The following is a 14,751-nucleotide window of genomic DNA, read 5'->3' as shown; positions in this document are numbered from 1 at the left end:
ACCATGCTGTCATCCAGGCTTCATTGTTCCATTTATAAAGCACAGGCAGAAAAGATTTTGTGTAATTCTTAAGGGCCTTAGGATTTTAGGAATGGTCTTTGAGTTTCAACTTAAAGTCACCAGCTGCATTAGCCCCTAACAAGAGAGTCAGCCTGTCCTTGGAAGCTTTGAAGCCAGGCACTGACTTCTCCGAACTACTAAAGTGCTGGATGGAATATTCTTCCAACAGAAGGTAGTTATGTCTACGTTGAAAATCTTGGTTTAACAGAGCGACCTTTATGAATTATCTTAGCTGGATCTTCTGGATAACTTGCTACAGCTTTTCCATCAGCACTTGCTGCTTCCCCTGCACTTTTATGTTACGGAGACGGCTTCTTGCCTTAAACCTCATGAACTAATCTCTGCAAGTTTTGGACTTTTCATCTCCACCTTCCTCACCTTTCTCAGCCTAGAGGTGAATTCCCAGAACTGAAGAGAGTTGGGGTCCTGTTCTGTATTAGGCTTTAGCTTAAGGGAATAGTGTGGCTGGTTTGATCATCAGTCCAGACCACTAAAAGTTACTCCATATCGGCAACAAGGCTGTTTCACTTGTTATTTCTGTGTTCACTGGAGTAGCACTTTTAACTTCCTTCAAGAACTTATCCTTTGCCTTCACAACTTGGCTGTTTGGCGCAAGAGGCCCAGCTTTCGTCCTGTCTTGGCTTTCCACAGGCCTCCTTCTCTCAGGTCAATAATTTCTGGCTTTTGATTTAAAGTGAGAGATGTGCAACTTCTCCTTTCACTGGAACATTCAGAGGCCATTGTAGACTTATTAATTGGCCTAACTTCAATATTGTTCTGTCCCAGGGACTAGGAAGGCCCAAGGAAAAGAGACATGTGGGACTGCCAGCTGATGCAGCAGTCAGAACACACACATTCATCCATTAAGTTGGCTGTCTGATATGGGTGCAGTTCCCAGAGCACCAAAAAACAATTACAATAAACACACCAGACATTACCAATCACAGTTCACCATAAGAAATATAACAAAAATAAAAAAGTTTGAAATATTGCAACAATTACCAAATGTGACAGAGACACAAAGTGAGCAAGTGCTGTTGAAAAAAGTGGGCCCCATAGACTTGCTCAACGCAGAGTTGCCACATACCATTAATTCATACAAAATGCAGTATTTGCAAAGCACAATAAAATGGGGTATGCCTGTAATCACAAATGCCTGCTGCCATGCTCTTAAATGTACATTTCATACCTCTTCTTTCCTCTGACTGTCATGCCTACTCCTTCCAAGGGATTCCCTTTGTTTTGCCTTACGTAGGAGAACAGGAGTACTTAAATACTACAGTCTGTGCACTTTAATTTCTTCCTGTTTTCATTGGGGACTATTTTTAAGCAAAAGTCATAGAATTTCAAATTCCCAAAATAAGTAGGGTAATTGAGAAAGATAATTATCAAAATGGTTAAATTATCAGTACTATTAAAGTAAGAAATACTTTTGAAAAGTACCTCATATTCCAACTTAGCAAATACTTTTAATATGTAAGTGCTCTAAGATTACCTGTGGCCCAGCCTACACCAAACTTACTTCTTACTATTCCAAAGTAGAATGCTTCAAATTGAGTTAAAACCACTGCTAATGGCAGTTGGACTTACATAGTCAGGAAGAGTCACAAAAATTCATTTTAAAGTTGAATTCTCCTCAGGAAAAGAAGAAACATGGTGAGTAGATATAAGTGTGTTCAGACCTCAATGACAATTTTCATAAGGGCAAAATGGACCCAATTCTATTTTCCTTGTCTTTGATCCTTTAATACAGTTATTGCCTGTTGAATTATCCTACTTCAGTATCTAATAGAAGTTCCCAAATAGCAGTGGTGGTTTATTATTCCTCAAAACACAGATACAATTAAAACAGTGATAACTCTCATCTTGGGCAATTAAAATTTAAAACACTAGTTAACTTATATCCTCTTAACTTCTTCTGATGTCCTAAGTTGTTTATAAACTCATACTCAAACTGATTAGAAGTTGACACTGGAAAGAAGATAGGATTAAAGATATTAAAAACTTATTTTCTGAAAGTATGCCCCAATACTGATCTTTGGCTCTATGAATTACCATAGTTACAAGGATAATCATGTCTGGGTTTTACCTTTGTGGATGATGAGATCCATTCGCAATGGAACAATTTACAGCAATGTTGGTGAAACACAGAAATCAGAGATTTATACTAACTGTGCCAACATGTGAGCCAACACTACATTAGACAGAGTTTATAAAAAAAAGGTGGTAGCAGCCATTCTAACCCAAGCTCCAGGAGAAGTAAGGACCTACTTTAAGAGATCCCTTGTCTGAGATGAGCATCTGGAGCGTACCTGACTGTGCCATCACCCTTGGGAGAACTGAGTCACTGAAACCACCTTCTGCAGGGCTGAATTCCTTAGACCAGCCTGGGTGAGAAGGCTGGGGTGGCAGCATGAACTCTTGATTCTTAAAGATAGTTTATCTTTATAACAGTGGTTCACCAACTCCTCCAGAGTACAGGTGCTCTACAGAAGAATCAAGTGTACCTGGGTGCTAACATGAAATAAATGGTGGTCTTTGGCTAATCTACAGAAAATATTCAATGTCTGGCCTACTTTTATTCATTGGTTAGTGAATCCTGTAGAGACACATGAATGACAAACATTAATAGCCGAACAAAAATAGTCAATCAAATTTCAGTTTGATGGATTGTGACTGTGTATGTATGTGTAAGAGGGGCTATTTTATGTATTATATACTTAAAATAATGTTTTCTGATAGCAAAATAATTCTCAAGTCATATAATAAGAATAAATATATCAGCATTTCATGGTGTCCACAAATAACCACCTTCAATATCACTATCAGCTAAGCTAGGGCTGTTGCATATGGTTATACACCGCATGACCCTAAGGTGCATACAGATTACGTGAACGGCACCCTCTGGAGCTGAGCAGTGCAAAACCTGGGCATCTGTACACAGGGGTCCTGAGCCTCATGTAGTCATTTTAATCTAGTAGCTCTGTATTTTGTTTAGAATAATCAGTTTTTCCAAAACATATGGCTCACGTTTTCCTTCATAATCACAGTACACTTAGACATTTTCAGTCTACCTTGGCAAAATTATGATAATTATTTTGGGAACTCTCTCTGTTCCTGGCCTCTCTTCATATTTTACAGCAGAAGACCTGAACCCAAATCTGGTATTTAGGGTTATGCTAATTATGGAACGTGTACATGACCATTTGCTAATATGATGAAAGAGTAAAAGAACAACCTCTAAACGATTCCATTCCCATATTCCTAAAACTACTCTTAAAAGATCATGAAAACCCTCTTCATTATGAAATCCAGAAGATATTTTTGTCCTCAGTGTATTTGATTATTTTGCTGCATTTTAACCCTTGACACTACGTTTCCCTTGGAAGTGTGCTCTTCGCATAGCTTCTGAGACATAAAACTTTCCGGGCTATTTTGCTCTTCTCCAGCACTGTTTTCTTCATGCCCCATGTTGCTGTTCCACAGGGTTCCAGCCACAGTACTACTTCTTTATCTTTTCATCTCTCGCTGTGGTTCAACCTGGGTGACAGTATCTATTCTGATGGTTCTAACAGCCACATGCATGCCATTGGTGCCTAAATCTGTCGCTCCAGCCCTGAGCACTCCTCTTAGCTTTAGACCTCTGTAATTAAATGTTCCACACACATAAAACTCAACATATCCCAAAGAGACCCACCAACTCTTTTCTCCCACGCTGTACCTTCTTCTGCACGTTAATGACACCACAATATATCCAGTACTGCTCGACTAGCAAGGAAGGAACGGGAGAGGCAGAGATAGAAATTACAATAGTTAGGACCTGAGAATGTGGGGGATTCTTAAAGTGGCTCATCTCAGCAATAGCTTAAGGGAACATATGGAAGAACATGGACATAGAAGACAGCCTGTAAATTAACTTTACTTCCAAAGACTTGTTAATAAAAAAACTATCACCGTCAGTCCAATTTGTTCTTGTAGTCTAAAAGCTATTAAAAAACTAAGTGGGTTTAGAGAATCATGAACTTACCTATACAATCCCCATTTGCATCCTGCTTATAGCCCATGTTGCATTCGCATCGGTAGCTAGAAACGGTAGGTATGCAGCGTCCGTTTAAACAGAGATTAGCATGGTGTTTACAGATGTCTATTGTCTGGTTCAGAATAGCTATGGTAAATTAAAGCATAGGGGATATTTCATCGTTACAGGATGGATTCATATTCTTAGAGTCGATTTTTTTAAAGGATATTTAATAAACAGTAAATTAGGTATATACATCAAAAGCCAGCATTATTCTATATTTTATTAAAACACCTATGTCCATGACCTAAAAAATATACTTGAGATACATAGTTGTACTTGCATTTGTTAAGTTATACATCTGTAAACTTTGCTCAGAATGATGTCTTCTCAAAATTTCAGGAATGTTCTACTGTACTTTTTTGAATGCTTTCCATTTCTTCTTTTGTAACTGTACTGAATATTCAGATATAGTAAATAGGCAATGTGCCAAAAAGAATAAACATAGCACTGTAGGACATTATTAAATATTATTAGCAACAGCACTTCTTTTAAAAAGAATGAACTTAAAAGTCAAGTACACTAATGCCAACTCTGGCCTGAAGCCCATGATTCTTGATGTCTTAAGTTACTCAAAAAAAAAAAAGAGTGAGGAAAAGAAAGATATTTCATTATAATATTTGGATAGGCACAGAGCAAGACTTAATTCAGTTTATCTCAGTTGAGAAATGGTTCTGGAAAATAATTCAAGGGGTATATGATCAGAGCAGCTAGAAACGGCCAAATGAAATACACTGGAACCAAAAATATGCTCTGTAATGGTGTGATCTGGATTGGAGTGGTACCATGCTCTCATCTCTATTTTCACAGGGAACCCGGGTCACTCACTCTTTTCTCCAATTTGGAAAGTTTATGAAACAGAAAAATAATATTTTCCTAAGAATTTTGTGTTACTAACATTATGTTTTAGACTCTGAAATAGGTTTTAGACTCTGAAATAGGTTTTTACACATACACACACACACCTTTTGGAAAAAAGAGAACATGTTAAGTATTATAATATCATTTAAGGCAGAAAACTACACAAAAAGTGAACACTCACTTAGTCCAGTGATGATGGGACCCTGTCCCCCGGCCCCTACACCGGCTCCCCCAACTCCAGGAGAAAAGCCATTGCTTCCAGGGATGGGGATGAAGCCAGTCCCTCCTGGGCCATAGCCATTGCCATTTCCAGTTGGGGCAAAGCCATTCCCCCCAGTGCCTCCAGGTCTGGAACCAGCACTCCCTGGAACCCCTCCTATTGGAAGTCCATCCATGCAAAGTCTGCGATATTCCTCTAGAGGAAAAGGAAGTTCAGTTAAACACAAATGACTATCTTTCTGCATAAGCACTCGGCATACTGTAATAATGGTTTCAGTTTATCTACGTACTACATGCTATGAATAAGTAGTTTATTATCTTGCCACATGTTTCAATGCTAGCTGAAGCAGGAAAGGTAGAGATATTTCAGAAAAAGTTAAAAAATTGAGTATTAATATTTTAACTGAGTTGCATAACAAAAGAATCATCTATATGTGCACTTAAATTTTATGTCTTTAAGTGCAGCTCACAAAATTCCAGGAATAAATAATTATGAGTGCAAGAAATTCACTTGGATGGATGAAAACTAAAAGTTTAAGTAATTCATGCTGTATATTGGCTTTACTTACAACCTCATCAGTATTGCAACTACAGATTTTTCCTATCTGTTTTCTTTCTTCTCTTTAAGGGATTAATATAGTTTCAGAATACTTTTTTCTGACATGGATTTTAACAGAAGACAATATTTAGTAAGCTTGTAAATCTGCTCCTTATTTGTCCAAGTATCAAAGTAAGAGAAAGGAAGCAAGAATATAGCGATTGCCTCAATTTCCCTAACTGCCCTCAGAATAGGGCAGAATATTGGAAAAAATGAAAATTACTTAACTCAAGTAACTGTTCAGTTAAATATTGCTATTATATATTACTAGTAGAAATATGAGTTTCCAAAATTACATTCTGCATTAACTCTGCTTTTCAGAAATTTTTGCTACTCGATTTTGACATTTTATAGCTTAGAGATTTTGAAAGAATGCACTACAATTTTGTTCTCCATACAGTACATGTACATACATGTCTTTATATTTCAAAAAGTTTAAATTATTTCCATAAGAAGTATAATTTAATACAAAGACAATATAATAAAATATACTGATACACCTTTCTGGGGTAAACGTTAATTGTACTTTACTATTCATGCTATATTCACTTGAGTCACTACTCATTCATCCGAATTTCCTGCTATGGCCTCAGTTACACAGCAGTTAATAAAGCAAAATGAATGAGAACCATCCTCCCATCTCATATTCATAATTTTCAGGTTCTAAGAAAAGAGAGGCGGTATCTTAGGGGATTGGATTACTGCAATGTAAGGATACTCCCGAAATAAGATATAAATGAAGGTAGAACTTTTGTTATGCAAAAATAATTCAAGCTCGGGAACAAAAGATACAGAGGTTTTAAAACTGAGTTGAAATACAGACATTCAAGATAATTCTTAAAAATATAGGCACAAAGACAAGTCATCATCCGGTCTCAGGAATTTTTCGGATATGAATAAACTGGGTATAATGAGAACTGATCCCAAATAAACAATACCACCTTCTCCCTCACAGAAACACGCAGGTCTCACTGAAGACAGCAGTAACACAAATATGACTTGACTTCAAGGAGAGGAGCAAAGTACGGCATTGTCCCTGATTTTCTCAGCACCATCTGTCCTGAGACGAGCGGCCCCCGCTCACCGGAGCCCCTGACGGGACAGGCTTCAGGAATCGTTCCGACGCCCCAGCAGCGACCAGGTTCACAGCAACACTGTGTCTTTGCCATTCTGCCCGGGAGCTCTTGGGCACAGCGACCGTTCACCAGGCCTGAGAAACACGTGCCTGTTCTCTGATCTGAACATGAGAAAATAAGAGAAGGCATGGCAGAATTGTCTCAGGATCTTACCACGGTCAAGTCACATACTAGAAAATTCCAAGTGAGCTATTTCACTTCATCTCTGTTCTATCTACTTATTCTCTTAAGTTCCATTCCATGTATTCGTTCCTTTACATATTTATGAGCGAACAATCATGGAGCACCTACTCCTGCCACTTTCCATGGATAGGAAATCATAGACGGGAAGCCGACACGAGCCTAGTCTGCATTGAGAAGCCAAACCCAGGCAGATGCGGGGCCCGAAGGAAAGCGACCCCTGCCCCAGCCTTGACTCTCCAGTCCCCAGCTGACCTGCAGACGCGCACTGCAGTCTGCCACTCCCTGAGGTATCTGTGGTTGTTACAATGCCGCAGCATCTGACCGATACAAATGCTGTTTTAGAAAAGTTGATCTGAAACAGCTCCTTTGAGATGGTGACAGCTGAGCAGAGACTTAAATAAGGGGAGAGCATGAACCACACGGTCACCTGAGAGAAGAGCAGTTCAGAGAGAAAGGAGACGTGCTTGATGGGCATGAGGAATAAGGGCTGAGGGGTCTAAGAAGAGCATTCTGAAGGGACGGTAGTGAAGACCGTGAGCTCGGGAGAGCATGGACAGCCCTGGAGACCCTGAGGGAAGGACTTCTGGGCTTTCTTTACAGTGTTATAAGTCTTTGGGTGGTTCATTTAGAGGCAAGATAATGTTTACATTTTATAAAAGATCTTTGGCCACTGAGTGCAGTGAGCACAGGAAAACCAGTGCAGAGGGTAAGTGAGAGGTGATGGTGGCTTGGATGAGGGTGGTTCCAGTGAAGAGGAGAGTGGTCAGAAGGCAGGTGTGTTTTGAACGTGTGGCTTGTGGGAACTTGCTCAGATGTAGGGAAGGAGAGAAAGAGTGTCTTGGAAATTTCCCAAGTTTTTGACTTACAAGCTGAGATGGGATGACATGGGGGAGAAGTGGGACTTCATACAAGACTTCACTTTAAACCTGTTACATCTGGAATGTTGAATCTATGAGTGTAGAACCCAGAGAAACGGGCAGGCTGAAGATACATCCTTCTGAGTCATCAGTGTGTATGTGCTGTTGGAAGCCAGGGGGCTGGGTAAAGCGTCTTCAAGAATTAGGGGCCATGGATGAGGTCCATGGTGATGAAAACCAAATAAGGTGGGGACTAGAGGAAGTAATGGTTGGGTTGGGAAGATTGCAACAGTAAGGAGTGTGTGCATTATCCTGTGGGACTGGGGCTAGAGAGGTGATGTCATCAAATATGACTATAATTAGGTCACTGACAACAGAGTAGAGCATGGGTCAGAATGGCAGACAAAGGCTAGAAGACACCATTAAAAGACTACATAAAATGTAAAGGTGCATAGGGATAAAATATGACTATCGTTTGTAAATGCTGGGGGTTTCTAACTGAAATTGCCTTCATGGTAACCAGTGGGAAAAAAAAAACTGTCAATCTAGTTTACTATGTATTATTCAACTTTCATCAAGAAGCTTCAAAGAAGTTTTGTCTTGGCCCCAAGATGAAATACATATACAACAATCAGGAGTGCATACCAATAATGCAGATGAAACTCTTAATAACAAATAATTCCATTAGTAGGCAAGCGTAAATTTTTTTCATTAGATACAGAGTTTAAAATAAATATATTATTTCTTAAATTGTCCATAGTACACTTCAGGTTGAACTAAAGCTACTGTTAAATAAATGGATTGGCTTTAAGAGTCTCCATGCAAAAATCAGAACTCTTCCATTTCCCAAAAGAAACCCAATATGCCCTAAAACAAAGTACTAACTTTGATGCATGCATGCACATTTAAAGGCAGCAGACATTTCATAAACTTCACAAGCTGGGGTTAGACAGGCTGTCACTGGGAACAATTTCACAGGTAGGTTTTATCCCCAAGAATGATCAGGAAAATAATTTTTGGAATATTCATTCCAAAAACCCAAAGTATCATATTCCTAGATTTACTTGATTGGTACAGTCCTCAGAACAGGATGTAAATTAAGATAAGAAAGTCCTAAACTCTTAAAAACAATCACCCTTATGAAACCCTCTTGGTACTACAAAGTCAGCAGAATGCATTTCTCTCTTCAAGGCTTCTGTAAGGAGCAGGTTGTACCATATGGTTTTGGAAAAAAAAAAACGTGGCCTTAAGTCAGGAGACCTAGGTTTGCATCAAAATATTATTAACTATTAGATTTTGCAACTACATTTAACTCTTCTTCCTCATAGAACAGGGCTTGTACAAGAATTAAATAAAAGGATGTTCTGTTTCCAGCAGAACGGTGGGTTAGCTACCTTGAACATCCCTCCCAACTGAAACATCCTGGATAAAATATGAAAGAATATTTTAAGGCATACATCACCGAGTTGGCATGAAAGAAAGGAAAAAGCAGAATCTCAAAATGAAGTGAAAACGGGAATCTGAGGAGGTTAAGTACACAGCTAGGTTTCAGCTTTAGAGCTTCTGCAAAGCTCTGGGGACTGTGAACTTCAACTCTAATGGTTCCACAGCACCCAGAGCATAAGAGAGAAAAAGCCCAGATTCTCCCCTTTAACACAAAATGTAACAGGAAACTCTCTCTTAATGTAGGGGCCCCAAGAGCCACAACCTTAGTGTCGGGTTAATGGAAAGGAGAGCTGAAGGACTTGCTTGTCTACCTCACTGCTGGGTGGAGGGAAACAAGATCTCTCCTGAGGACCTTTAACCACAAGCTCTTCCTTACACAGAGAGCTTTGATGTTTCCATCCATATTAGGTCTGTGGTCTCAAAAACTTCAAAGGAAGAATAAAGTATCCTCATAAGAATACTCTAAAGCAATATAATTAAGGACTTAATGCAGATCTCAAAGAATTCCCATAGACAAAGTTCCAAGAGAAAGGAGCATCTAACAAAAACATAACTAAATAAGTAAACAAATAACACAAAAAGAAACTAGGCTAAATGATCAAAAGCTAGCTGAATAAGCAGCAGATACCAGATGTTAGACCAGTCAGACCGATTCTGACAATTTTAAAGTACTTTTAATTAATGATGTCATTAAATATTAAATAGTAACTAAATTGTATTTAATATGCTTAAGGCAATTAAAGTCTAAAAATGTGAACAGGGCAAAAGCCCATAAGCCATGAAAGAACAGTTAAGAGAACTCAATGAAACATCTATAAATGAAAACTATTATAGCTGAAATAAAATGCTTAGTGAATACAGTAAACAGCATACTACACACAGATGAAAAGAAAATTAGTGAATGTAAGATATAGGTGAATAAATTATTTTCCGTATAGTGAAGAAAGATCTGTTAAAAGAGGTGAGTGTGAAAAGGTAAGATACAGCTACTAAGAGTATAGAAAGAGGTAACAAGCAGAGAGGGGAACAGGCAGTATCCAAAAGATACTAGTTTAAAATTTGCTAACAATGGTGCAAGATAATCTCAGATCTAGGAAATAAAATAAACACAAACTGGGAAAAATAAAAAGAAATCCATAGCTCTCCATGTCCCTGTGAAACTACAGACCAACAAAGAAAAAGTTAAGATCTCAAAATGGCTAGAAAGAAAAGACAGATTACCTTGCTAAGGAATGATAATTTAAGTCAATCACTGGTTTCTTAATAGCACCAATAGATGTTAGAACACAATGGACTAGTATCTTCTGTACGCCATGATTAAATAAATGTCTACCTAAAATTCTATACTCTTAGAAATCCTATTTCCAGAGGGAAAATTAAGGCTATTTTCAGGAACATGAAAACAGAGACGGTTTTCTACCAAAAGACTCTTGCTAAAGGAAATTTTAGAAGAGGTGCTTCAGGAGAAAGGAAAATGATTCCAAAAGGTTGGAAATGTATGAAGCATGAGGAAAAAGTATTGTTAGATAGATGAGCAAATCTAAACAAGCACTAAAATGTTACACAGTAATAATAATAATTAATTTGTTGCAAATAGAGAATGGCAATTGGCTAGAATGTTTAAAAGTCAGGTGGGGGGATCAAAACCACTCTGATATTCTTTTATCATTTGCATATGGATAAAAATACTGAGTAATTTTAGACTTACCTAAGCATCTTAAAATACTGGAATGACCTTTAAATGCACAGAAATAAAGTATATAACCTCTAAACAATAAAGGGAAAAGAATAGAGGGAGGAGGGCAACCTGAAAAAAGTTCAAAAGAAAGCAAGAAAGAGGAAAAATGTAACAAGAAAGCAAGAAAAACAAGAAGTGCAAAGAATAGAAATAAAAACAACTGAGTTAGTTATTATAATACAAATGGGTTTAAGTCTCAATTTAAAAGACAAAGATCTTCAGGCCGTGCAAAAATAAAATAAAATAAATTAGATTTAAGCTATTTGAAAAAGATACATTTAAAACATAAAAAAGCAGAAAGATTCAGAAGAAAAATATACAATAGCATATTTTAAAACCCTCCATCCCCACTTACAAAATGTGAAGCAAAATTATATGGGAAAAAACAGATCAAGAGAAAATATTTGGAAATAGGCCAAGAAGACCTTTATGAAATTATAGTCAATACAATTGGAAAAAAGGTTCATTCACCAGGAAATATTATAAATCTAAACATTCATCACTTTATAACATAGTGTTAAAATATATAAAACAAAAACAAAACAACCACATGGAGAAACTGAGGAATCTACCATTACAGTAGGATACTTACACAGCTCTTTCATTAACTGATAGATACAGAAAACAAAATTCAGTGGATACAGAGATAATTTGAACAGTTAACAAGCTTTATCTAATGGGGTCAATCTCTCAGACAACTGGAATAAAACAGTTGTTTGGAGAAAATATTTCTCATGACCACACAGATTTGCAATGAGGGGAATCTTATATGCTTCTAAACAACTCACAGATTAAGTACAATGTGACACTGGAAATAAGGTTATATGTACAAAAATGAAGAGTTGCTCATCAGGAATCTATACCAGACCCAGACGTGGGGAGTCTGCAGTGAGAGTGTGGGGGGTCCACAGACCTATATACATGGAACACTGCAATCAAAGTTTAAAATGCCTTACAATATGTAGGTGCTACTATGATTCCCATTTATGGAGATTCCACTGTGACTAATAAAATACAAATTCATTAAAAATTACTACTAAATACCCAGTGGTTTTTCATTATATATTTCCCAAAGATACTGAATTACCACCATGTGTGCATCTGAAAAGCATTTTTTATGTTAAAGGGGGGGGTCTTCAAATTCAATCAATATAAATAACCACTTCTCTACACAATTTGGAAACCTCTGGTCAGCCCTAAAATAGGTACTGATGGAAGTCATGTCATTGGTGAGAAAGTGGAAGGGCAGAAAGAGGATTGGAAAGTAATTCATAACATTTTTCATAAATTCTACAATGAATCACTTCTAATAAATCAGGGAGGCAGGCAATCTATTGCCAGTCCTTTGAGTCAAAAACATACCAAGGTGAGATACAGACCAATGTGATGTGTGATAGTTAAGGTCTCCCCAAAAATACATCTCAAAGCAAACTAGTGGCTAGGACTTAGTTTCTCTCTTTTGCATAACTGAAACTCACGGTCGTTAGAAGTAGCATGTTGCAAATGTGTCATGGAATAAGTTCTGTAGTAAGAAAGGAGCACCTGGCACAGCGACAGTTGGAACAGGGAATTATCAGGGGCAGGGGCAGATGAAGCATATGTAGTATGTCCTAAGCACAAAGCCGTCTCATGCTTGGTATATGTTGAACCGTAGGACTGATATGTCATAAGTAATGAAAACAAGTCTATTCCTCTAATGATCTCCAATCACCCTCACTACATTCCCCGAACATGGTTTACATGAAGTCTTATTTAAAGCCACACTGAGAAAGAGGAAGCAATTCATCTTCTCTGATGAAAATAAAAATCTATCCTGAAACAAAATAATGGTTACTCTTATCAGAGTTTTTTCACAGCTTGACACTTAGTCTAAACTTGATTTAAGAGAACTAATGGTTAATTATACAATGTGATAAAACTTGGTAAAAGCTGGGGTTTGAACTCTGGAATAAATATGTCTCCTTTTGCCATGAGCTTTGCTCATTAAAAACGAAGGGTTCAGCTGGAAAACACGGATGGGGTTAGCTTGGGTCAGGACACCAGCCACAGTAGGTGTTTGATAAATAGCAACCATTGTCTTAGGCTTCACCCCTGAGATTAGAGGCCTGCACCTGCATCTCCGCTGGTTTGGCACCAACTTGGACTCCCCTTGATTAATTCTGCAGATTCCTGCTCTTCCTCAATCTGTTCCTGCATGCTTTCATGTTTCCACTGTACAAGACTAACTAGATGTAGAACATGAAGAAAGAGAACCATGGTGGCTCCTAGGTTATTTCTTCCTTTAAAAGGCTGAAGAATTTCTTCCTCACTGTCTAACCTTTTCTTTCTAGAACATTCTTCCTTAATTAACACTAGTATCCCCATTCCACCAATTGCCTTTTACATGATTCTGAAGTGAAAACTAAAACACTATTCAGTGTGTTGTCGCATCTAATCTCCCTTTGCTCCCTAGTTAAACACTGAGGAAATGGGGGTTACCCTTCCAGCATTTTAGGGCAAATGCACGCACATGCGGGTGATCAACCCTCATGGTCACACAGAGAGGGCTGCATGACAACAGCGTGTCGGGACCATCACTCTGTTATCATCGTATGAAGATGGTCCTCATTTTCTTGAAACAGTTTTTCCTGCCATTGATTTTTGTCTTTGTCCTGCTCTCAAATCCTGATGGGCGGTCTCTGCTCTCAGGATCAGCCTGGAATTCATCAGCGTGGCATGTGAGGACCTCCGCAACAGAATCTTAATCTCAACCTAGCTTTCTTGTTTTACCTCTAATTACTTTCTTACACAGCTCTCTTCCCAAGACAAACTCCCCAACATCTCCTGAGCCCACTCAGAACCCTCAGCGTCTGCTGCCCAGCTCATGCCTTTCTTCTCCCTGGGTGCACCCTTCCCCCCTTTGTACAGTTCCTGCCCATTTGTCAGTCTGTATCAGTGCTCATTTCCGCAACAATGCTGACTCACAGCATCCAATGCCTAAAAAATTATTTAGCAATTAATCACCCACTGCCTCAAACATGCTCTTATATTATTACTTTTTTCACTCTATGTTTCCAGGTTTTGTTTCCTCAAGCATATTCCAAGGCAACATTGTACATCGAAACTGTTGTGAAGTGCAAGGAAGCTGTGGCAACATCCTATTAGGATACGGCTTTCCAAAGGCTTGTTCTTGTGTTTGGAACTTTGCCTGCTGCTCACTGGCACTATGAAGCCTGTTTCGGGTGTCTGCTAGCTCTGTGGGCACAACGCGGCAGGCAGAGGAGTGTGTGTGCAGAATTTGCTCTCTGACGCTTGTCAACTCATTATTGTCTCATCACTGGTTGCGGGTCACTCCTCTTGCCTATATTGCAATGTGGAAATTAGGTACTGATAGTGCCAGGGACATGGCAATGATAGTGGATTCCAAACTGACATTAGGGTCATTAGGTTGTGCTACTAAAAATGCTTGAAAGAAGATTATTATGTATTTTCAGCTCTTTTAGAATTGACATGTGCTGGTTTTCTATGTTAAAAAAGAAAGCTCTTCCCTGGATATTTAAAAAAATTTGAAAAAGCACACTAGATAAAATCAAATT

The 14,751-nt window shown here is 38.3% G+C and overlaps 1 protein-coding gene across 1 annotated transcript in view; it reads right to left on the bottom strand.

Moving 5' to 3' along the window:
• Window positions 1-14,751, bottom strand: part of FBN2 (fibrillin 2) — a 237,357-nt gene that overhangs the window by 120,254 nt on the left and 102,352 nt on the right. The window contains exons 9-11 of the mRNA XM_036903223.2: window positions 6,901-7,053; window positions 5,181-5,414; window positions 4,088-4,225 (exon numbers count right to left, since the gene is read on the bottom strand). Of these exons, the coding sequence (XP_036759118.2) occupies window positions 4,088-4,225; window positions 5,181-5,414; window positions 6,901-7,053 (525 nt within the window). The remainder of the gene's footprint in view (window positions 1-4,087; window positions 4,226-5,180; window positions 5,415-6,900; window positions 7,054-14,751) is intronic.

Source organism: Manis pentadactyla, chromosome 13 (genome assembly GCF_030020395.1).
Source record: "Manis pentadactyla isolate mManPen7 chromosome 13, mManPen7.hap1, whole genome shotgun sequence".
Lineage (NCBI taxonomy): Eukaryota > Metazoa > Chordata > Mammalia > Pholidota > Manidae > Manis > Manis pentadactyla.
This window is presented reverse-complemented; position numbering and strand designations above follow the sequence as displayed.